The sequence below is a fragment of the Acomys minous genome (assembly GCF_964271855.1).
Source record: "Acomys minous genome assembly, chromosome: 12".
Taxonomy (NCBI): domain Eukaryota; kingdom Metazoa; phylum Chordata; class Mammalia; order Rodentia; family Muridae; genus Acomys; species Acomys minous.
The window spans coordinates 954,037-979,604 of NC_140493.1; the positions used below are offsets into that span (position 1 = coordinate 954,037).

Consider the following 25,568-nt stretch of genomic DNA (forward strand, 5'->3'; position numbering starts at 1 on the left):
CAAAGAGCCCCAGGCGGCTGCTGATCTTGCCCCTCCCCCATGCGCCCAGAACTCTGGTTACAGACATGTGTTGCCTCGCCCCGCTTTTATGTGGGTGCTGGGGATCTACACACAGGCCCACACACTTGCCCATCATGTGCCTCACCAACGAAACCGTCTTCCCAACCTGTTTTTTAAAAAAGATCTATTTATTTATTTATTTATTTATTTATTTATTATGTATACAGTGTTCTGCCTGCATGTGTGCCAGCAAGCCAGCAGGGGGCACCAAATCTCATTGTAGATGGTCGTGAGCCACCATGTGGTTACAGGGAATTGAACAAAGGTCCTCTGGAAGAGCAGACAGTGCTTTTAACCACTGAGCCATCTCTCCAGGCCCTGTTTGTTTTTGTGGAGATTATAGGCTTGCCATTTCACATCTGGCTTTGCATTTTCTTTATTAATATCTTAATAGTTTTCAGGAATTCTTCTACCTCAGAATGCACATTGAGAGAAGTAGACTATAGCTTAACACTGAGCACTTGGTGAGTGTGATTAAGACCCTGGGTTTGCTCTTCAGCACTGAAAAAAAATTAAAAATTGAAACTAGGGACTGGAGAGATGGCTTGGTGGTTAAGAGCAATGGGTGCTCTTCTGGTGGACCTGGGCTCAGTTCCCGGCGCTGACATGAGGCTCCCAGCCATCTGGAACTCTACTTCCAGGGGATCTGATGCTCTCCGCGGCCTCCGTGCACACCAGGCATGCACATGCTGCACAGGCATGCATGCCAGCAAATACCTGTTTACATTTAAAAAAAAATCAAACCACATTTAAAAAAACAGTAAGATCTACATTGAAGTTGAAGATATGTTAATGTCTCCCCCCCCCTTTTCTTTTATACAGTCTTACCATGTGACGCTAGCTGGCCTGACTTGCTATATTGATAAGGCTGGCCTTGAACTCGAAGAGGTCTGTCTTTTTCTGCCTCCCAAGCACTGGAACTAAAGGTGTGCACTCTCACACCCAGCTTATTCTTTTTACTTTGCTTCCTGCTGTCATTTTACTTTATTGATTATTATTACTACTGTTAGTCTTGGCTGGTCCAGAACTTGCTGTGTATACCAGGCATGTGTAGCCAGGGCCTACTGCCATCTTAACAAGCTGTAGTTTCCTGTCCTCCTTACTAACATTTCTAGTTAGGGCTGTAGAAATGGCTTAGTGGCTAAGAACACTGGCTGCTCTTCTAAAGGCCCATGTTCAGTCCCCAGCTCCACACGGTAGCTCCCAGCCGTCTAACCTCCAGTTCCAAGGAGTCCGGTCACGTCTTCTGGTCTTTGCTGGTCCTAGAGACACAGGTATACAGATACATACACATAGACAGAAGATTTACACTTATAAAAATGAATATTTTTAAAAATATTGTTTAAAAATTTTTGCCAGGCAGTGGTAGTGCCTTTAATCTCAGCACCTGGGAGGCAGAGGCAGATGGATAGCCGTGAGTTCAAGGCCAGTCTGGACTACAGAGCCAGTTCCAGGACAGCCAGAGCTGTTACACAAAGAAACCCTGTCTTGAAAAAGAAAAAGGAAAAAAGAAAAATTTTTAAAAATAAAAACTTGGGGCTGGAGAGATGGCTCAGAGGTTAAGAGCACTGACTGCTCTTCCAGAGGTCCTGAGTTCAATTCCCAGCAACCACAGGTGGCTCACAACCATCTATAACGTGATCTGATGCCCTCATCTGGCATGCATGCCTACATGTAGGCAGAACACTGTATATTTAATAAATAAATCTTTAATAATAATAATAATAAATAATAATAAAATAAAAACAGGTTAGTTGGCCTTTATAACCCTGCCTCCAGATGGGCTGTAAGCATTGGCCATTTATTACATAACTTATGATTCAGCTTAGTTGTTATTGGCATCTGTTTTCTGTCATTTGCTACAAAGCTATTTTGTCTACTTAGCTGGCTGTCTTTGAAACCTGTTCTTTCATGTCTGAAACCCTAATACAGAAATTAACTTAAATATTTTGTTGATTATTCTGTCTAGGTACTGTACTATTTTATTTTTTAATTACATTTTAATGTATTTAATGTCAATATGCCATGGCACAAGTGTAGGGGTCAAAGGACAACTTGGGGAAATTAGTTCTCTCCTTCCACGTGGGTCATGGAATTGAACTCAGATTGTCAGGCTTGGTGGCAAGTACAGTTCCCTGCTGAACCATCTTGGGGGGGGGTTGTATTTCTTATATCAGTGTATCTGCAACGTTTTGGTTTGGTTTTTGGGTTTTTTGGGGAGGGGCGCTGTTTGTCTCAGTATTGCCTGTTTATGCTCTCACAAGTCACCACTGCTGGTGCACGCTTATAACGCCTGGTGGTGCACGCCTGTAACTCCTGGTGGTGCACGCCTGTAACACCTGCTGGTGCACACCTGTAACTCCTGCTGGTGCACGCCTGTAATGCCAGTGCTTTGGAGCCTGAGGCAAGAGAAGCATCAAGGCTGGAGAGATGGCTCAGAGGTTAAGAGCACCAGCTGCTCTTCTAAAGGTCCTGAGTTCAATTCCCAGCAATCACATGGTGGCTCATAACCATCTGTAATGTGATCTGATGTCCTCCTTTGCCCTACAGGTGTACATGCAAGCAGAACACTGTATACATAATAATAAATAAATAAATCTTTAAAAAAAAAAAAGAGAAAGAAGAACTGAAGGCTGGTATGGGATGCTTAGGAAGTTCCAGGCCACCGTGGGCTACAGAGTGAGACATTGTCTCAGTGTTCCCTCCAGAAAAAAAGTTACTAAGGATTTTAAAAAACTCTCTGCTTATCTAGATTAATATCTATTGATGTTTACATTATTAGAGATTAAAATATAGTTTTAAAAATAATAGCACACCTGTTATACTATAGCACAATAATTGCATCTGTATTGCCAGGAAAAAAATGGGCTGGAGATGAAACTTAGTAAAAGTGCTTGCCTAGCATGCATTAGGCCCTAAGTTAGTTCCATAGCACTGCATAAACCTAGTTAGTGGCATGCACCTGCAATCCCTGCTTTTGGGAGGTAAAGGCAGGGATGTCAAGTTCAAAGTTATCTTCAGCTACATAGAAATTTTGAGGCCAACCTGAGCTAGAGGCTCTATCTTAAAAAAAGAAAAAGTTGAGCATAGTAATGTACATCTTTTTTTTTGGGGTGTTTTTTTTTTTTTTTTTTTTTTTTTTTTTTGGTTTTTCGAGACAGGGTTTCATAACATACATCTTTAATTACAGTATTTAGGTAGATCTCTGAGTTCCAGGCTAGCCTGGTTTACATACCAAACCCTGGCTCTATGTAGCCAAAGCTACAGAGAGAAGCCCTCTTCCAAAAAGAGGAAGGGCAAAGGCCCTTCAGCTGGTAAAGGCGCCTACCCCAGAAGCCTGGTGACCTGGGCTTGACTCCTGGACCCTCCGTGGAGGAGAGAACTGACTCCAAAAAGTTGCCCTCCAAATTCCACATATATGCTGCTGCATGTGCGCACACCACACACACAGAAAGAAAGGAGGAAAAAAACTAAGGGAAAAGCTTCTCATCACTTTAATGTCTGGCTTAACAGAAAGCATCTGGCTTCTCATACCCACTTCTGCATTCAGTCTGTTAAGATATGCTCTTCTGCTTTAAGTATATGAAAGACACACACACACACATCCCAGAAGGATTATTTCTAGGTAGTTGTAACCTCCTTTGGTATAGTACCAAAATCTAGAAAATGATTTATTTTTTTGTTTGTTTTTTGAGACAGGGTAGCCTTGGCTGTCCTGGACTCTCTTTGTAGACCAGGCTGGCCTTGAACTCAGTGATTCGCCACCCTGTGCCTCCCTGGGTGCTAGGATTAAAGGTGTGTATTTTTTAAACTAACTAATTAATTAGGCATTCCTAGGTACATAGTTGAGGACGAACTCTCTATTCCTCCTCTTGGCTTCACCTCTCAGGGCTGTGCCATCAGCTTGTGCACCACATCTGGTTGGGGTTTTATGAGGATTGGACCCAGGGTTTTTTGTATGCTAGGCAAGCACTTTGCCAATTGGCCTACATCTCCATCTCTGTTTTATTTTATTTTTTAATGAACTAGGGCCCATCCTAGTTAGGCCTCATTAGCCATATTGAAATCATATACAACTTTATTTTAATTTGTATGTTGCTGGTGATTACTGGTACCTTATAAATGGTATTTTACAACTGAGCCTTGTTTCCCAGCAACAACGTGTGAACGTGTGTGTGTGTGTGTGTGTGTGTGTGTGTGTGTGTGTGTGTGTGTGTAGAGGGTGACACAGACAGACTGACTGACTTCAATTTTGGCTTTGACTCTTAGAATATATTTACATGATGTTGTATCTGCACATCCAAGTACTACAGTCACTTGTGAAGGTCAGCAGACGACTTTAGGAAACAGATTCTGCTATGAGTTCTAGGGATTGAACTCAGGTTGTCAAACTTACACTGCGTTTTAGTTTCATTTCTGTTGCTGTGTTAGTTTGACTGCAAGCAACGTAGGGGAGGACAGCACAGTCACTCACTGAGAGAAGTTAAGACAGGAGCTCAAGACAGGAGCCTGAAGGCAGCCTGTTTGTTGTTTCACACAGTGTTATCTTTGCAGCCAAAGAAGTACAGCAGGACCCATGAGGAGCCATGAGGAGCACTGCTTGTTAGCTGGCTTGCGGGCCACCCTACACCCAAGGTCAGAGCACTTGCCTAGGGGTGATAGAGCCCACAGTGGGTTATTCAGTTCAGTCAAGACACACCCTCCCCAGACACACCCGAGGCCGTCCTGAGGGCTGAGTCCCTCAGCTACAGCTCTCCTCTCAGAAGAGTCTAGGCTGCGTCCAGTTAAAACCAACCGCAAAACGTGCAAGTACTTTTCCCCACAGAGTCATCTCACAGGCCCCAAGGTCTCACTTTGTAACCCAGGCTACCCTCATTCTTGCAATTCTCCTGCGTCAAGTTCCCTCCTAAATGTTGGAATTACCATGCAAGTTCCTGGGCCTCAGTGCTAAGAACAATCCAGAAGGCCTAGGAATCTGTTTTGTTTTTTTTTTTTTTACAAGGAATCAAAGTGATTATGCAATGCTTAAAAACCTCTGTGCTCCCTTCCCCTTAGTTAGTTAATTTTAGATTTGTTTTACGTGTCCTGAGTGTTCATCCTACGTGTGTGTGTGTGTGTGTGTGTGTGTGTGTGTGTGTGTGTGTGTGTGTATGCATCATGTGCAGGTCTAGTTCCCATGGAATTCAGGCTATGGTGTCAGGTCCTCTGGCACTGAAGGCAGGTGATTGTGAGCCACCATGTGGGTGCTGGGAATTGAACCTAGGAGCTGTGCAAGAGCAACAAACGCTCCTAGCTGTAGAGCCATATTCCTGCCCCTATAAGCCCCTGAACCTTATAACCAAACCCCACTTAGTTTATAAAACTTGGGAATTCAGACAAGAAGAAATTAATATTTAGCTACACTTTATGACTTAGTATTCATGTGTTAATAATTAACATAAATTCTGATGTTCTCCCTAGTTAGGATATGTTATGTAACTATATATTTTGGGATGGGAGGACAAAGGCCAGTCAGCCAATATGGTAAGCGTTGTCGCATGAAGTCTGTGTCATACTTACTCAAATGTGCCATTGGAACAAAAAGTAGACATGGGTGCTATGCTAATGAGTAAGCATGGATGCATTGTAACATAACGTGGGAGGGGCTTCTGAAATCAAATACATACGGGGGGTTATGTAGGCCGGGCAGTTTCCTACCACTAAAATACGTTACCAGCTCTATAACCTTTTTATAGGTACTAAAATTGAATTATAAATTTCATGTGTCATAAAATATTTTTTCTGATAATTCAACCATTTAAAAATTATTCTTGGCTTGTAGGCCGAACAAAGTTAGGTGGCAGACTGACAGGGTAGGCCCATGACCTGAAACTTCCTGATATTTAATATATGCTATAGCTAGATTACAAACTTCAAAATAATTACAAGAAAATACTGCGCTTAATTTTAAAATGGAACATTACATAATAATTTATTTGTCTGCTTATTCATAGTTTGATTTCCATTTCAACTATGTCTATCAACTAAGATTTGAAAATGTTAAGGAAAACTCTAGAAATAAACAATTCACTAACTTTAACTATTATTAATAGTGTGAGGAAATCTATGTCTGTCCTATTCCATCCTGCTCAGGACCCTGAGGTGTGAATTATCCCTCTGATTACCCAGTCCTCAAACCCATATTGCATGCTGCCTGGTAGTCAGTAGTCAGTACTCAATATTGTCTGCCATGATACTGCAATGTAAATGTAAATATAAATGAAGTGGCCTTATTTTACTTAGTGATAGTCTCAGAGTGCAGAAGGTGAAAAAGACGCACAGGACGCTGTCCACTGAGGAGTGGCTGAGGATATAGCTCAGTGGGGAGAAGACCTGCCTGGCATGTCCTGGTTTCCATCCTCAACTCCACAGAAAAGCACGCAGGAGGATGCGAAGTTTAAGGTTACCCTTGGCTACATAGCAAATTTGAGGACAGCCTGGGATGTTTGAGACCCTGTCTCAAAACAAAAACAAAGGCTGGGTCTGGCGGTGCACATCTTTAGCCTTCAATCCCAGCACTCAAAAAGAAGAGGCAAGAAAGTATGCGTCCAAGACTAGTCTCTCTACATGGTGAGTGCCAGGCCGGCCAAGACTATAAAGGCTGCTGCTTTCTGGTTCTCTGTGGCCATGCTGCAGATCATACAGGAAAAAGCAGTGTGTGCCACAGCTGGTGCTGTTACAGTTGGTTGGGAGTCCTCCGCTAGGAGTCTGGGAATGTCTCCCTGTGAGGGAGAGCTGTTGTATTTCATTCCCTTGACTCTTCAGGCTTCGTGGTAGCCGAGCGTGGCTGCCACCCAGCGCTGAGGGTGAGGCAGGAGGAGTAAGAGTTGGAGCTGAGTGTGGTGGGTTTCAGAGGAAACCCAGACCAGCTCGGCCTACACAGTGAGATCCTGTCGAAAGAAGAAGGAAGAAAAGAAAGGAGGTGGCAAAAAAGACAAATCAGGAGCTTATCCTTAAATTCATGTCTCTGTATATTTATTTTGTATACTAAGCATATAAGAAACCCCTGATAGGTGCTGAATTGTCCCATACAACTTTCAGAAGTCACAAGACATCTTGTGAGAACAAATAACTAGCATTCATACTAGCCTCGGCATTTTTGTGCCTTATTTGCCAATTTTTTTTATAATTCTCTGGTTTTTTTTTTTGTTTGTTTTTCAAAAGTCTCTTGGCAAAGACTTTTTACAAAACTCCGATCTAGGAAGGATGTGGTGGGGCAAGCCTGAGCCCAGGCAGGGACGGGCAGCTTGCAGCTTGGAGACAGAATGAGGAGACGCTGCCTCAGACAAACAGGAAGTGAGTACAAGGCTGGCAAGACCCCTCATTGGTAAAGGGCTTCTCTGAGAGCTTGAGGACCTAAGTGTGGATCCCCACAAACTGTGCAAAGAGCCAGGCAAGGCAGCACCATCTGTAGCCTGGGTAGGGGTGTGGGGTAGGACACGGACAGAGGGAACTGGCTGGCACTGAAGTCTGCATTCCACACGCCTGCACACACCACGTGAAGACGTACATACAACACTCCAATACACATACATACATACAAAACAAACCAACTTTGATATGAAATAATAAAGCTAATTTGTTTAAGGTTATAGTAGTATTTGTGATTTTACATTATCTTTCTGGGTAGGTTGATTTACCCTCTAGTGAAATAATGTATGCTGAACTGTGGTGATGCCAAAATGCTAAACAATACAATGGAAAATTAATCCAAAATTAATAAGATGAGTTTCCAATTCCTGAATCTACTTGGCAAAATTTGAGTGCACCTTGTTTTCTGAGGTTCATATAGCCGGCAGTATAATTTCATAGTTTATGTTTACTGGAATCTTTACCTTAGGAAGTTTTCTAGAGACCATGAAAACCATTACTGAGTGTCCTTTCGGAGGGTAAACTGTGGAGACTGGAGTAGGAAAGATGGCTCTGTGGGTAGACACTTGCCACCAAGCCTAGCAGTCTGAGTTCTGTTCTCAGGACCCATATGGTAGAGAGAGAACTGACTTCCAAAAGTTGTCCTCTAATGACCACACACGTGCTGTGGGATATATGTATTTATGTATGTATACATAATGTAATTTTTAAAAAAGTATTGGGGGCTGGAGAGATGGCTCAGAGGTTAAGAGGACTGACTGCTCCTCCAGAAGTCCTGAGTTCAATTCCCAGCAACACCTGGTGGCTCACACCATCTAAACTGTGATATGATGCCCTCTTCTGGCCTGCACGTGTATGTGCAGGCAAAGCACTGTATATACAATAAATAAATAAATCTTTGATGTTGACTGATTAAGAATGTCAGTGTTTTGTTTTTTTGTTTGTTTTTTTGTTTGTTTTTTGTTTTTTGTTTTTTGAGACAAGGTTTCTCTGTGTAGCCCTGGCTGTCCTAGACTCGCTTTGTGGACCAGGCTGGCCTTGAACTCAAAGCGATCTACCTGCCTCTGCCTCCTGAGTGCTGGGATTAAAGGCGTGCGCCACTACGCCCAGCATGTTTGCTGCTTTTTATATAGCTTTCAAATTACAGTGCATATGAAATTTTATTTATCTAATTTTTTTTCTTTTCTTTTTTTTTTTTTTTTTTTTTTTTTGAGACAGGGTTTCTCTATGTATCCTAGGCTGTCCTGGACTCACTTTTTGTAGACCAGGCTGGCCTCGAACTCACAGCGATCCGCCTGCCTCTGTCTCCCGAGTTCTGGGATTAAAGGTGTGCGCCACCAGGCCCGGCTTGTTTTATATATATATAATCTTAGTTTTATTTTGTGTGCATTGGTATGTATGTGTCTGATCCCTTGGATCTGGAGTTACAGACAGTTGGGAGCAGCCATGTAGGTACTAGGGATTGAACCCAGGTCCTTTGGAAGAGCAGTTCAATTCCCATGCAGGCAGAATGCTGTACAAATAATAAAAAAATAATTTTAAAATAAATAAGTAAATAAAAAGACCTCTGGTGGCTCACAGCTGACTATTCCTCTTATCTACAGGGACATCTAATACCTCTCTTGTCTGTAGGCACCTGTACTAACTGCAAACGCGCACACAGACCACACATAAATAAATGAAATATTATAGGGGCTGGAGAGATGGCTCAGAGGTTAAGAGCAATGCCTGTACTTTTAAAGGTCCTGAGTTCAATTCCTAGCAACCACATAGTGGCTTACAAACATGGACAATGAATTCTGGTGCCCTCCTCTGGCCTGCAGGTGTACATGCAGGTGCACATGCAGGCAGAGCACTGTGTACATAATAATAAATAAGGTTCAGATCAAGCCCTTCTGCTTGCTGAGCCAATCTCACTGGCCCTCAGCCTTGCCTGCTCTTGTCTTCCAGCACTCAGAGGAGTTTCATTTTCAGGCAGATACTAATTGTATCATTTACACATTCTGGTTGCTCTGAATGCATGAGCCTTTCCCCTGTAGATATGAGCCTCTAAGGACAGCCTTCTAATGCATCTTTGTTTTCTTGTCCCGAGATCCTTTCAGAAAGCATCCCACTCAGTCTTGGTAGTATCTCTTAATGTTATATTCCTCTCATCATTTATTGTTTAGTCCTATAAAGTTCTTACATTTTACCCTGAAAAATAGATCAGGGAGCAGACAACAGGCTCTGAGTGCCATGCCTAGACACACGATCTGCTTGTCAAGCAGTGGAGTTACAGATGAGCAGTGAGTTAAATTCACGTTGAGTGGCAGCAGCATCATTCAAGATCTCACTTCTGTCTTCATCTGTTTATATGATAGAAATGTTTTGTGTGTCACAGTTGATGTAGCAGATGGAGAATGAGAAAAATTCAAAAGCTGCAAGTGGGTTTATTGTTTGTTTTGTTTTGTTTTGTTTTGTTTTGTTTTTCAAGACAGGGTTTCTCTGTGTAATAGCCTTGGCTGTCCTGGATTCACTTTGTAGACCAGGCTGGCCTTGAGCTCACAAAAAATTCTCTTGCCTCTGCCTCCGGAGTCCTGGGATAAAGGCGTGCATTCCTGGCATGAGTGGAATTTTGTAAATAAGGAGAGAGATTATTCTTATTGTTAAATACTTAAATTTTCTTGAATGCAGAAATGATGGAAATGCCAAGGGACACAGAATAAAGGGCCGATTTAAGAGTAACCAGGCATTTAAGAAAGACTTTTTCCTCCCTATGTGATCTCTGTTAAAAATGGTAAAACAAAGGCTTACAAATTGGGATGGAAGCAGGAAATCCTATTAGTGGCTACCCAGTTTAGTATTCACGACCAAAGAAAAGCTTACTTCTGTTAGATTTTAATGCTTTTCTCCCAAAGTCTTCTTTTTCTTTTTTTAATAAGGCATCATTTTGTTTTATTTTATTTATATTTGGTTTTTCGAGACAGGGTTTCTCTATGTAGCCTTGGCTACCTAGACTCACTTTGTAGACCAGGCTCAAATTCACAGCAATCCACCTGCCTCTGCCTCTCGAGTACTGGGATCAAAGGCGTGTGCCACCATACCTGGCCCCTTTAATTTTGAATCATATATTTTTCTTTTTGTGTGTGTGGGTTTTTTTGTTTGTTTGTTTGTTTTGTTTTGTTTGTTTCAAAACAGGGTTTCTCTGTGTAGCCTTGACTGTCCTGGACTCGCTTTGTAGACCAGGCTGGCCTCGAACTCACAGGGATCCACCTGCCTCCCAAATGCTGGGATTAAAGGCATGTGCCACAGCTGCCCGGCTTGAATCATATTTTTAGTAAAGACTCTAAATTATAATCATCCTCATTTTTGAAGGTTTGAAATCTGTGGCTTGAGGAAAATTGTTCCTGGATTTGTATAATCATTTCCTGTTTCCCTGTCTTACCAGAAAGAGCCTTTCCTTCTAATAATCACCAAAGCAAACAGTTTACCCCAAGTGCTGCACTCAGTGTAAAAGAAAGGATATCTGCCTAAATCTTGGTCCACTTCTGCTGTGACGCAAGGAGACAGAGGAAGCCCTGACAGTCAAGCTCTGACCTTGATGACTAGGAGTGGTGGTGTCGGCAGCACAGCAGTTTGGGTCCCAGAGATAAATGATTTGCTTTCCAGAGACATCTGAGTTTTCAGCTATAATGACCATAGTTTTTATATTTATTTGCTTTTATACTTATTTTTTGATACTGTGTTATGGTTCTAGAAAGTACTAAAAAGTAATTTATTTGTTTTTTAAAAATGCATTTCAAACAAACAAACAAACCAGAAAACCGTGTTGCCCTGGAGCTGTGTGAGGAAGAACAAGCTCTCATTACCAGCACTCGTCCTCGGGTTGAGCTGGCCTCTCCTAGGGACAGAATTTATTGAAGCAATTTATCCTGGCTAAGTGTGACATAAATCTGTGTGTACGTATGTACATACAGAGTCTGTTCCATTACGGCGGGCAGAAGCATCCGTTTCCTTCATAGTTAGACCATGTTCCTATCACATTGAACGATGACCAAGCAGCCCCTTCTATTTTATGGGGCACCTCAGACTTTTAAACACCGATTAGTTGTGGAATTACTGATTAGACAACCAGAAATACTGGTTTCTAACCCAAAAGTAAATCCTAGGAGAATAGGAGCAAAATTACCTAGTTGCCCTCTATTTTAAGCATGGTTTTCTAGTTACTAGATTCACTCTAGCATGTTAACATTTTATTTTAATGCAGGTCCAACTGAGATTGACCTGACATTTTAGTTTATCTCCAATATAAAATTTGAGATTTGGTTACAGTTTTGACTTTGTTTCCAGACATATTCCAGCGGTCACCCCTCACTCCTCTTGCTCACATCCTTTATGTGTCACTCTGTGTTGTGAAAGCTGTGTGACAGTGTCCTCAGAGCCTCGCTCTGTAAGATCCTTTATCCTTCCTCCCAGTTTTCTCTTGGACTCTTCCAAAATACTGTTTATTTTGGGGGGATAGTTTTTTACTGTGATTTGCATTCTAATCATTATTCATCTCTGCTTTGCTTTTATTCTTAGTTGGAATATGAAATTTTTCCTTAATATATTCAGATTGCATTTATTGTTTTTTACAAGGAATTTTGATAGACATTTCAAGAGATTAGCTTTAGTCTTTCTTAAAAAGAAAAAGCAATATAAATTCTGTTAAATTCTTCTGAGAAATAGAGGGGATGCATGGTGGCGCCTGTAAGTGCGTTTTGTTTATCCCCTGCAGCAACACACATCTGTTGGCTACAACAGAGCAGCCCAAGAACTCTGGCCGAGAGCAGCACAAACAGCCGGAACGTATTCACCCAGTAAACCCCCAAAGAGTCGACATTTGTTTTATTGCTGCTTTTAAAAACCTAGCCATAAATAGAATCAGAGGGGGGAAGGGCACTGATATTTCTTCATTTGCCACAGACAATTGGTGGGGGGAGGGGGAGGATGCTCCCAGTGGGGAGAGGAAGTTTTTATTTTTATTTTTTTATTAATGAAAATCATTTCCCATGTAGTCCAATAGGATGGGTGCTTTGTTTTCTTTGGCAATAATCTGGGATAAACGACCCTTGCCAACAGTCTCGTAGTTTATACACCAGGGAGCCAGATTATAGCCCTGTAAAATGGAGCACCCCTCCTATAATCCCTTAATTAATTAAATGACAAATTTTGGTCTTCTCTAGTTCAGAAATATGGCTTCCGCATCGAGCGTTCAGTGAATTTATTGACATGGAGGGCTGCACTGATTGTAATTCAGTAGACTGGAGAAGTATGTTGTTTTCTGTAGCAGAAAGAGGGAAAACCCAGCAAAGGCTTAAAATTCCTTGACTATTTCAGTCTGAATTTTCCTAATTAAAAGTTTCCATTGAGGCACAGTAGATCATATGCCACCTGTCTAATGGGTCTCCCCAAAGTAGCCAGTGTTTACAGCGTTGATAGATGGCATTCTTGGAACACCTGTTTCTAGGCTTGATATTTTTGAAGCGCATTTTTTTCTCCAGCGTATTTAACATAACTTTTCCCTACTCCTGCCCCCCTAGCTCTGCTCTGCTTTATGAAATATGGGAGACGACAGACCGTTTGTGTGCAGTGCCCCGGGCTGTGGACAGGTACGTTTACAATATACTTTATTGTGAATGTCTTGTTGTGAATCAAAGTGGCTGTTTTATCACTAAGGCAAAGAGTTTAAAGCCGGTATTTTACGTGATCACTGGAGGTAATCAGATCAGAGGATTTGCAGCGTGTAAATCCAAGTTATGAGGAAGTGCAGGCACTCCACCATAATGAAATCTGCCTTGCTTGCTTCCATCTTGTTATTCTACTGATGTTGGTTTTCTAGCACACAGTGTTAAAGAATACATGTTACTCTCTCTTCCTTCTAAACACAAAGCAAGTTTAGAAATATCTTCTTGACTGTCATGTATATAAAGGTCTGCTTGACATATTTAGAGAGTCAGCTAAGAATGTTCCCATTCATTGTGAGCTTCCAATTTCAGAGTCTATGTGGATTTCTCAATAAGAAAAAAAAAAAAAAAGAAATGTTCTTCTGGTTGATCCTGAGACATCGTGTTAACAGCTCAGGCAGGTGTCCATCGGGGACAGACAGACGCAGCGTAGAACTTGAGAGAGCCCAGTAGTGTTGTACAAACGTTTCCCTGTCTGAGCCCATGACATGTGTTGTTCTGTGTGTCAGCTCCCACATAATTGTTTGCATGTGTGTGGGTAGTATGTCAGTTGTGTTTCATATACTTTTTCAATAAAATCGTTCTGTTGAAATTGCCTTGTTTTTTTTATTTCGTATTAACTTTTTTCCTAGATCTTTTTCTAATGCTTCTATAAATTATATGAAATAAATAAATAGAAGTTTTATTTGCCTTCATTGTATAGAACCTGGGCTATATTCAGTTAGGAATATGTCACGTAGATAACTGCTCAGTCAGTGACACTCACTGGTGGTGAGTGAAATTGCAGACTAGTTCCATAATGTTTTGTAAATACTTACAAAGAAGAACTAAATCCTAGGAATTCCTGAGAATTGGAATTTGAGAGGTAAATGAGATGGTGATGGGATAAGAAATAGAAAGATCCTAGATTTCAATAAATGCTGCAGATTTCTGATAAGATACGTAAGCCAAATTGTATTCTGTAGCATTCAGCATCCTAGAGTGTATTTTCTTTCCTGTTAATTTTTTTTAACATATGTAGGTGTGTTTCTATTTTCAAATAGCATTATTAAAATGACATGTAAAATGACCCCTCTAAATTTGTTTTTATGACTTTCATATTTCATAATGCCGTGTGCTGTGACTCTGCTGATGATACACAGTAATACTGTATTGTTTGAAAAAATCTGAATTTTCAGTGAGTTTATTTTCCTCACATTTGACTTTTCTTTTTTTTTTTTCTTTTTTTGGTTTTTCGAGACAGGGTTTCTCTGTGTAGCCTTGGCTGTCCTGGACTCACTTGGTAGACCAGGCTGGCCTCAAACTCACAGTGATCCGCCTGCCTCTGCCTCCCGAGTGCTGGGATTAAAGGCGTGCGCCACCACGCCCGGCTGACTTTTTTTTTTTTAAGCAGCATTTCTCTGTGTAGCGTTGGCTGTCCTGGACTACAGGTGTGTGCCATGCCAGGCAAGACAAGATCTCACCATGTGGCCCTGGCTGGCCTGGAACTCTGTGTAGACCACGCTGGCCTCACATTAAAAAGATCTACCTTGGGCTGGAGAGATGGTTCAGTGGTTAAGAGCACCGACTGCTCTTCCAGAGGTCCTGAGTTCAATTCCCAGCAACCACATGGTGGCTCACAACCATCTGTAATGTAATGCAGGCCCTCTTCTGGCCTGCAAGTGTACATTCAGGCAGAGCCCTGTATACATAATAAATAAATAATAAATCTTTAAAAAAAAAAAAAAAAGATCTACCTTAAAGGTGTGTGTCACCATTCCTGGCCAGCCCAGGCTACATGAGACCTTGCTCATAAACAAACAAAGAAACAAAACTTTGTGAGCTGGATACAAGGGTACACTCAGAGACAGAGGAAAAATTATCTTTGCAGGGTGGAGCCAATTGGTTGAAAGGGTAAAAGCACTTGCTGCAAAGACCTGGCAACCTGAATTTGATAACAGACCCCATGGTGGAAAGTTGAAAAGAGAGTTTGGACTGTTAAATTATCCTCTGGCGTCCACACGGACACTCTGGCATGTGTGCACCCACATGTTTCATATACACAGAAACAACAATAATAAATATAAATAAAAAATTTAAAAAGTTTTAAAAGGCCAGGCTGTGGGAGTATACTCTTTTAGTCCCAGCACTTGAGAGGCAGAGGCAGGAGGATCTCTGTGAGTTTCTGGTCATGCTGGTCTACAGAGTGAGCTCCAGGACAGCCAGGGCTACACAGAGAAACCCAGTGTCAAAAAAAAAGGGGAGGGGGTGTTAACATGTGTTTAGTACTGGAGAAGGAAGGGCCGCACGTGTCGCCTATGTGTGGGGCTCTTGGACTCAGGGTCACCTCAGGCCAGACTTGGGAAGCTTTTCCTCCCCAGGGGGAGCTGAGTACGGAACTCGGGTGGAGGGCACCACTGCCTTTTTGGCAGAAGGACAGAAAGTGCCATCTGGAGTTTTTGGTGGCAGTGTGACGTTATCTCCTTTGCACATCAGAAACTGTTCTTTCAGGTCAAGTTACAGTCCTCCAGGTGTAGTTCGTCTTTTTTAGGTTTCTTCTGAGATCTGGTAGCAAATAGCTCTGCAACAGGATTTCAGCAGACATATATGATCACCCCATGCTGTGCGAAATGGTAAAAATGTGGCAGAGGGTGCAAATTTGGTAAAGCCAACTACCTCTTAGCATGCCATGCAACTTCCTTCAATATTGGCTTCATTTTGGAACCAGGCAGAGGCCTTTGAATTACTTGTAATCTACTTGTTAATTGACTCAGTTATTTGTTCCGAAAGTGGTAGAAACAAAAACTGCTCCCAGGAAGGAGCCATGATAACCTCTGGAAGGCCTGGCGCAGAGCTGTCGTTAGCCAAGTCCCAAAACGCAGCGGTGAGGAGGGAGAGTTGGCTCAGAGGCTAAAAGCACCGTTGATCTTGCAGAGGACCCGGCTTTAATTCCGAGTGCCCCTACGGCAGCGCACAACCGTCTCTTAACTGCAATTTCAGGGCTTGCAGCGCCCTCTTCTGACTTCACAGGAACTGCATGCATGTAGAGCACAAACATGTACAGACAAAACATTCATACATGTAAGATTTTTTACAAATTCTTTTAAATAGTTTGGATATTTAGGTCAATAGAGCTACATGTGCAAACATTTGTACGAGGCTCCTGGCTCAGTCTTCAGCTTTAAAAAAAGCACCAAAGAGAACTCTGGGAGCTCTGCTTTGTTTCTGCATCTGTTCCTCTTGCAGATTCTATCATATGCATCTTTAAACTCAGAAATCATCCTGTAGTTCAATAGTAAGGGAAGGTGAAAGGAAATTTTACCTAAAATAGACTAGTGGATTATCCCCTCCTCTATATAACCAGAGCCCCCAGGCTTTCAGTGGGTAAACATGTTTGGTTGCTAGGTTTCTAATGGCTGTTATTTTTGGGTTGTGTTCATGATCTACTTCCCAGTAGTCTGGTGTGCCACAGCTGAGCTCTGAATACATGTACTTCCAAGAAGGCTGCTGAAGGTTGTGCTGTCTGCATTCTTGTGTGGAAAGACAGGTGATTAGCTTCTAGCCCTCTCATTCCTGTTGTCCTCTTGAGACTATTTCTCTTGAGGCCTCATCACCCTCATGAAAGATAACTTGGGGAAAAGAATATTCTTGCTAAAACCTCTCTATGGAATGTGGAACAAGCAGTCATTTGTTGAGGTGAGCTGCCTCCTGAGAATGGGTTGGGTTGTTACAGCAACAGTCTCCCAGATACCCTTTTGACAGAGGCCTAGGTAAATAAAGTTGTGTGGGCTTTTGAAGCAGTTATAGGCCCAGGGCACTTAAATATACTGAGATGTACTTTGTGTCAGAGTGCTTGCCTAGCAGTCTTGAGACCCTGGCTCAGCAGTTAAGAGCATGTGCTGCTCCTGCAGAGGACCTGAGTTCTATTCCCAGCAGCACATGGTGGCTCACAGCCAGCTGTAATGTGATCTGCCGCCCTCTTCTAGCCTGCAGGTAAAGCACTCATATACATTAAATAAATAAATCTTAATTTAAAAAAAAAACATGCCGGGCATGGTGGTGCACGCCTTTGATCCCAGCACTTGGGAGGCAGAGGCAGGTGGACCGCTGTGAGTTTGAGGCCAGCCTGGTCTACAGAGTGAGTCTAGGACAGCCAGGGCTACACAGAGAAACCCTGTTACGAAAACAAACAAAACCTAATAAGGTTGTAATGAGCCAGACAGTAGTGGAGTACGCCTCTAATCCCAGCACTCGGGAGGCTCCGCCTTTGTTAAAGCATCTAGACAATCTTGTAAGAAAAAAAAAATCTTTTTTATTTCTTCGAAACAGGGTTTCTCTGTGTAGTCTTGACTGTCTTGGACTCACTCTATAGACCAAGGTGCCTCAAACTAGCAGAGATCCCCCTGCCTCTGCCTCCTGAGTGCCGGGATTAAAGATGTGTGCCACCATGCCTGGCTTGGGGAAAAAACTATTTAAGATGGGTCTTCATTATATTGCTAATCTAAAACTCCTGGACTCAGGTGATCCTCTTGCCTCAGCCTCCCAAGCAGCTGGGAGTATAATTATATACCATCCATCATACCTTGTTAGTTCTGTAAGTGTTTAATATTTTGGGTACCACTTTTACTTTGTCTATTAAAAAGCCAATAGAATGGATGTATATGATGCCATTATCAGAAATACTGAACTTGAGATGTGCAGCTGTATATCTTACTTTTTAGTCACTTCTGCCCATTTCCTGTGTGTGTGTGTGTGTGTGTGTGTGTGTGTGTGTGTGTGTGTGCGCGCGCCTGTGTATGTGTGTATGTGTGCGTGCGCGCCTGTGTGTGTGTGTGTGTGTGCGCGCCTGTGTATGTGTGTATGTGTGCGTGCGCGCCTGTGTGTGTGTGTGTGTGCGTGCGTGTGTGTGTGTGTGTGTGTGTGAGAGAGAGAGGGAGAGCGCATGCCTGTGTGCGTGCATACGTGCATATGTATGTGTGTATATGTGCATATGGAGGGAAGAGATCAGCCATCAGCCATCGTGTTATTTTTATATTGACAATTTTACATGTAGTGTATTTTGTTCAGTTCTGTCCTTCGTTTCCCTTCCTTCCACCTCCTCCCTGCCCCTCTCTCCTCCTAACTTTCAGGGCCACGTCCCTAGGAACACTGGTTGTCTCCACCCCAGCAGCCGGCACTTGCCAGTAGCTCCTCAGCCAGGAGTGGAGCTTCATGTGGCACTTCCCTGGCCATGCTGGAACTTTGGGCGGCTTGATCTTGTGCAGATCTTGAGCATGCAGTTGCAGCCACTGTGGATTTGTGTCTTCAACAGCCTGATAGAGGATCTCTCACTGGCGCTTGGAGTTCGCTGATTAAGCTAGGCTGGCTGCCTGGCCAGAGAACCCTGGCATGTGCATGTCTCCGACTCCTCAGCTTTGGACTTAGAAGTGAGAGCCGCTACAGCTGGGTTCATGAGGGTGCCAGGGACCAAGCTCAGACCTTCATGCTTGCTCACCAGGCACGTTACCATTGGAGTATGCCAGCATTTATTACCAAGGAATCAACAGATCCCGTACTGCTGTGTTATCTTCTCAGGAACATACACTGGTTTGCAGAACAAATTATGCAGGTTTAAGTAGAAATTACAGATATCGTCATCAAGTCTTCAAGGAGAAGCTGGTCATATGGGTTCACTGTGTGGGCAGGACGTTTCTCCTGAGGACAGTATTCATTGTCAACCACTGAGAAACGGTTCTGTTGTAGCTATGCTTAACAGTCCTGTCCTTTAAGGGAAATGATTATTTCTCTGTCTAGTGTAGGCCTAGGTATTTACTCTCAACTCTTCTTTTCTCCTAGTGGCACAGACTCCAGGTCAGTTGCATGGAAAGTTTGAGGTCAGCCTGGGTTAAATGAGACTGAGAGAGAGAGAGAGAGAGAGAGGAGGAGGGAGGAAGAGAGGGGGACAGAACAGTGGCGTCCTGTTGTTTTAGTGGGATTGAGAGCAGCTTCTTGTGCCTCCACATTTTGCCGTAGTAGGAATGATGTTTATGTGCAGCGCTGGCTCCACTTGGCATTTAACCAACCTCCAAAGCTGTTTATTGCTTTGTATCTTTTGCCTCCATAAGCATCAGCCCTTAAATCTCCATTGCTCTGTAATATATGAGGCAGCACATAGCTCCTGTGATTGGTTAAACGCTGCCATGCTACAAAGGTACATGTTTTACTGTCTATATAACACAGATCTATAGATTATTTCTGTTACCCTGTTAAAAGGCCACACTGGTACTATGGGACTCTAGATCTTTGATTCCATCCCTCTGGCAAGTTTCCCTATTATCTGTCAAGAGCACAAAAGAAAAGCAAAAAAGAGTGACTTGATGTTGATTGCTCATTCTTTATGTTCAGGGAGCATCATGAATTGAAAAATAACCAGGGAAGAAATGGGTTAGGTAGGCAAGTGCCATAGTAGTGGTGTATGCTGTGTTTACATGGTATGGCAGGTGAAGGCAATGTCAGGCAAACAAATAAGCTCTCCTTTCTTACCCCTGCTAAGAGCTGTTTTTAAACTCAGGATTTCATTTAATAATTCATCTATTTCATTCAATAATTCATTTAGTTCCCATCTGGTAAGAGTGACTGCATGCTGTCAGGCGCTGAAAAGACACTGCAATTTGCACAGTTAGGCCAAATGTTAACCTTATTTTTTGTAAAATGTTGATTTTGTGATAATTTCCAGCCTGCTTTTGAGACTTTTGTGGTTTTATGTAACCTATGATGGGACTGGGCCACAGTCATGTATTATGCACAGAATTGGGACTAGGATTTTAAAATGCCCATGGAATTAAGAGCAAGGAATTAAACTCCAGTTTCTTAATGTCAGATCTGATCTCTTCACATTCTCAGTAAACATGTAATTGGTTAATTTTAGCTCTTTGTGTTATTATTTATTATCCCCACCCCTACCAACCAACCACACAAAAACCAAGAGCTATAATCAGGAAATTAAAGTGAAAATTTTCTTTTATTCACTTATTTTTCCTGCATACATACAACTGAATACTTAAAAAAAATTGGAAGCATTGGAATTGTCCTCGGAGCATTCCTGGTAAAATGAAATCCTGTGTCTTCCTGTTTTAGTAGTTCTTCCGAAGCCTAAACTCCACCGCACACCCACTTATTTTACCATCTATTTATTTGTTCATTACTTTAAAAACAACAACAACAAAGTGACGAGCTGATAAAACGCCGTCTGGATCTGATAGTCTCCTCCCTCGTTCCTCTCACTTTGCCACCATTGCAGAACCAGATATTGCAGGGTTTGACTGGCTGGATGCTGTCTCGCTGTGAGAACTCACCGTTCTTTAATCAGATGATCTTCCAGCTAGCTTGGCATATTAAAGAAGAAAAAGCTAGTGTTCTCTGTCTTTCTGGTTAATGCTTATTGACTTGCTCAGCAGTCAACATTCTGTCTGAGCCCTTGTTAGGGGCTCTCCGTGTGTGGATTCATAACACATCTGTGTGTGCATCAACAGTGCTGTGTAAATAATAATAAGTAATCACCAGATGGCCTGTAACTGCCCCTCTGCACCCGCTGGGCCTCTTGGAGCTGTTAGTAAAGTCTTCTGGCATTTTGCTGGCAAAAACTTGTCATAGATTTATTTCTGAAAAAATTCAAACTCACAACTGGGTGTTTAGGACTAGATATTGCTGTCTGTGCTGTAAATATTTAACAGGCTTTGTACAATGACAAGTGAAAATGCCGTTACTAGCTACACACAGTGACTATGGAGTGCTTTTTCCTTCCCGGCCGTTTAGAGAGAAGAAATGCTGATAAGCTATGCCTTTCTGAAGAACAAAATGTTAACACTCTGTTCACAGGCTTCTGATTGGGCTGAGTTAAGTTAGCTGGTGACTTCGATAACACACTAGGGTTTTTGTTTTTTGTTTTTTGTTTTTTTTTTTTAATTGAACTTTACAATGCTTTGAGGAAAGCTTCTTCAGGAGGAGTTTGGCAAAATCCTGAGCTTAATTGACGTTTTATTAGCAAATGACAAACCTTTTTGAATGAGTTACAGTGGCCAGTGCTAGTAAAAATTTAGCTCAAGGACATGTATTGTTTTGCTAATATTATTATAAAACAAACATCTTTGTGTTCTCTTTCCATTAATTTCTATGGAAAGGTTTGGTATGGTTGCTGGGTAGTCTTGTCCTGTGTTTATGTGCAGTGCTTCCTTAGCACGGACCCCTTTGCTCCTGGGTTGTTCAGCACACTGATGCACACTTACAACATTAAAATAGATTTCATTACATTTATGGTTCCCCTTTTCTTTGTTTGTTTGCTACATATAATCAAAATATTTTAAATCAAAACGTGATTGTCTTTCCTCTCAAGCCTTACTTTGTTTCCTCTTCTGACAGTTGCCTCTGTTTAGCCACAGAGGTGTGCTGTCCTGTACACTGTAGCTCACGGCTGTTACTTTTTACTTACCGTGTTTGAAAGAAAGCTTTCCTCTTGAAGAGATGAGACAAACTGTGAGGGAAAATGTGTTGATAGCTTATTTTAGCAAGATTTTGCTTTTAATCTTTCTAAACAAAATTATCGTGTTTAAGTTAAGATTTTTAAGATGGGAAGTATCATGAAGAAAAAGATTTGAGAGCAGTATCTTTGTGTTTTGACTTTGAAATTTCTTTACAGTAAGATTTGCTATCTAGGATTATGCTTGGGTAAGAACTTGGATTGTTTGTGGTGCTCTGTGAAGTCGGAATGAGAAGGGGCTTGGGAGGCTGTCGGCTGCAGCCTGGCGCCCGCGGGCCTCGGTGGCTGCTGACGCGCTGCACGGGCTTCTCTTCCGAACGCTCAGATTCCCAGCCGCCATTCCAGCGTTTACATCTTGTTCACATCCATGATGTCAGATTTTGAGCAAGCATAGCTGTCTTTAGATCTCAGACAGAATTTATAACTCCCTGCATTAGAAGGAAAGAGTCTTTCCTTTTTGCCTTTGAGAAATCTGAGAGTGGTGCTGCAGAGTAAATCTAGCCTCGCTTTGTCCTCGCAGTCACTATAGAAAGCTAAGCGCTCTGTTTGGCATTCAGCAGATTGGCGGTCAGCATTGCAGCTCTGCTGATAAAAGACAGTTTCTTGAAGAGACATTTATAGTATTCTAGAAAAAAATCATCCCAGAGCAAAAGGAACAGCTCCTTATCCTCCCAAGGGCCAGATCTTCTGATACTAAGCAATTATCCCTTGATTTCCCTGAAAAATAGCTCAATCTACCATAGAGACTGGCACCAGCACAGGTTCCAGCGACAAGCTGGTTCCTTACCACATGGGCAGGCAGCAGGCTGATGCCAGAACCTTAATTGTGGTGATTTTTCTGCAGTGAATCTCAGTGTCCCTTGTAAGCCTCTTGGCTTTTTTTTTCCCCTTTGAGGGAAATAAGTTTTTGATGCTTACCCGTTAATCTCCATAAGATGTCCTTGTGCGAGGGCTGTTCTCACATTCCTCCTTTCCTCAAGCGTCTTTTCTGCTCTTTGGTTGCTGTCCTCTCTGGGATGAAAACAAGCTATAGTTTTTCTTTCTTTTTTGCCTTCTTCTTTTGGTCCCTATTAGTTCCTATGCTGGGTGGACATTATTAATCAGGGTTTCCCTCCTTTTTTTTTTTAATAATAGATTTAATTTTTTAGAGCATTTTGTACATGAGCAGAAAACACTGAGTGTGCACAGAGTCCTATATGTCTTTTTTTCTCAATCCCAGTTTCTCTAGTTAATATGTCACGTGTATGATAACTGATTAGAAAATATATATTATTAGTGACTAAAGTACATGGTTTTCATTAGCGTTCACTCTGTGTGTACCTTCTGTGGATTTTGACAAGTGTATAAGGATACGTATCTTTCTTTATTATAATATCATGCCAAATAGTTTCATTGTCCTGAAAATATCCATTGTGGGACTGGGTGTGGTGGCACACACCTTTAATCCCAGCACTTGAGAGGCAAGACAGGCAGATCTCTGTGAGTTTGAGGCCAGCCTGGTCTATGGAGCAAGTCCAGGACAGTCACTGCTACACAGAGAAAGCCTGTCTGGCGGAGGGGGGGGGGATAAATAAATAAATAAATAAATTTTACACACACACACACACACACACACACACACACACACACCTACCTTGTGTTCCACTTATTCATCCCCTACTCACTGTTCTCCCCCTCCTTCCTCCTGAACTCCAGTTACCAGTCATTTTCAGTTTTCTGTTTTTGTTTTTTTGGTTTATTTTGTTTTGTTTTGGTTTTTTTGTGATAGGGTGCTTGTGCACGTAGGTGTGTGCACAGGTGTGCATTTGTTTATGTTTGTGCATGTGTGAGTGTGTGCATGTGCTCCTGTTTACAGATGTGAGTCAGATCCTCGGAACACATGTGAAATTGCTGGTGTGATGGAATGTTTTATAATCCAGTCCCAGTGTTAGACGAGTGCCGACACAGGCTTCTGGTCTCACTAGTCAGCCAGTGCACCCTGCTTGGTGATTCTAGCCCAGTGGGAGACTCCGTCACCAAAGGGAATGAAAGATAGGTGGCACCTGAGGAGTGAAACTCAAGGTTGTCCATTGCCCTACACACATGTATACACACATGTACATCACATGCATGTACACACACACATACACACACGGAAAAGGCTGTGGCTTACAACGTGAGACCAACCTTGCCTACCTAATACAAGACATCCACCCTAACCCTGACTATACAGTGGGACCCTGTCTTACATACACACAAAAAAAGAAGTATGAAGCTGGGCGTGGTGGCGCACACCTTTAATCCCAGCACTGGGAGACAGAAGCAGGTGGATCTCTGTGAGTTCGAGGCCAGCCTGGTCTACAAAGCAAGTTTAGGACAGCCAAGACTCCAAGAGAAACCCTGCCTCGAAAAACAAAACAAAAACAAACAAACAAAAAATAGGCAAGGAGACTAATTCTTAACCAGCTAGATATATAGGCAGAGCTAGAAAACTAGAGTCTAAGAGTCATGGCCTCACCACCTTCTGCTAAGCACTGCGGTGTCACCTTGGCGAATCCAGGCTGGTTACTTCCTCACGCGCATGCATTGCTTGAAGCCTGTGAGCTCCTAGAAGCTGCCTGGTTACTTGCTTTTGTGTAGTTGTAGGTAATGGTGATTAGAAGTGTTGTAACACTGCACTGAGATGTATTTTCTCTCTAGTGATCAGTCGGTTGGTGTTTTTGGCATGTGATCATATGGAGGATCTTACATACTGAATACCAGATTTCTTCCCTACCTTATCGCGTCTTCCTCTTCTTTGGCATCATGGCGTCGCTTCAGAGCTGTTTTCCTTCTACATTGCACACTGTGGTGCGTAAATGTACTGGCTGTTCTACTTGCATTATTATTGAAAATAAATGGCTGGTTAGGTACGTGAAGATACTCATGTAGAATAATTGTGACAAAATGTATAGAGGTACAGATAAGGGGATCTCAGGGTTAATAGTTAGGAAGGGTTTCTATAGTTTTTGTCTGAATGTCCTTAGCTTCTCTCAGAAATTCTCTCAATATGCACTTATTTTATTCTGATAATTATTCAGTTTATAAATGTGGATCATGTTAAGTTAATTCTCTATGTAATAGTAGGAAATATATCACTAGCGCCTTCAATGCTATGAGTGTATCATTTGACAGTCACAACCTATCAAAATGATCACTCTGGGTGACTCAAACTGCCATTTTATTTTACTTGGTGCTTCTGATAGACCAATTAGTTGTATGAGAGCTGTCTGTCTGTGTGTGTAGGGAGTGGAGTGTGTCGCTAGGAGTGTACTGGTGGTACATACCTGTAATACTAGTACTGGAGGCTGAGGCAGGGGGATTATGAGTTCAAGACCAGCCTGGAATGCATAGCAAGATTTTGTCTCAAAAACAAGACAGGAGCTAAGGTTGTATTGGGTTTTGCTAGCATTCATGAAGTTCTGGGTGTGATCTCCAGCACTGCAGAGCTACATAAACAGGCATGGTGGTACACTGTTTTTTGTTTTGTTTTGTTTTGTTTTGTTTTTTTGAGACAGGGTCCCTCTGTGTAGCCCTGGCTGTTCTGGAACTCACTCTGTAGACCAGATTGGCAACGAACTCACAGAGATCCGCCTGCCTCTGCCTCCTGAGTGCCCAGCTTTTGTTTTGTTTTTGTTTTTGTTTTATTTTTTGTTTGTTTGTTTGTTTGTTTGATGGCACACTCTTACGATCTCAGCACTCGCTGGGCAATGGTGGCACAGGCCTTTGATCCCAGCAGTCGGGAGGCAGAGGCAAGCAGATCTCTGATTTTGAGGCCAGCCTGGTCTACAGGGTGAGAGCCAGGACAGCCAGAGCTACACAGAGAAACCCTGTCTCAACAACCACCCCCAAAAGATCTCAGCTCTCAGGAGGTGGAAGCA

At 42.4% G+C, this 25,568-nt stretch overlaps 1 protein-coding gene across 5 annotated transcripts in view; it reads left to right on the forward strand.

The window, feature by feature from the left end:
* Window positions 1-25,568, forward strand: part of LOC311579268 (cyclic AMP-dependent transcription factor ATF-7) — a 98,534-nt gene that overhangs the window by 12,801 nt on the left and 60,165 nt on the right. For 4 of the 5 annotated variants that reach the window (XR_014773101.1, XM_084749646.1, XM_084749645.1 and 1 more), the window contains exon 2: window positions 13,032-13,100. Coding sequence is in view for 4 of the 5 variants with exons in the window: in XM_084749646.1 (XP_084605772.1) it covers window positions 13,053-13,100 (48 nt within the window). In the remaining variant the exon portion in view is untranslated. Of the gene's footprint in view, window positions 1-586; window positions 987-13,031; window positions 13,101-25,568 lie in introns of those variants that run through there. The other variant, XM_084749648.1, reaches the window with a different exon arrangement.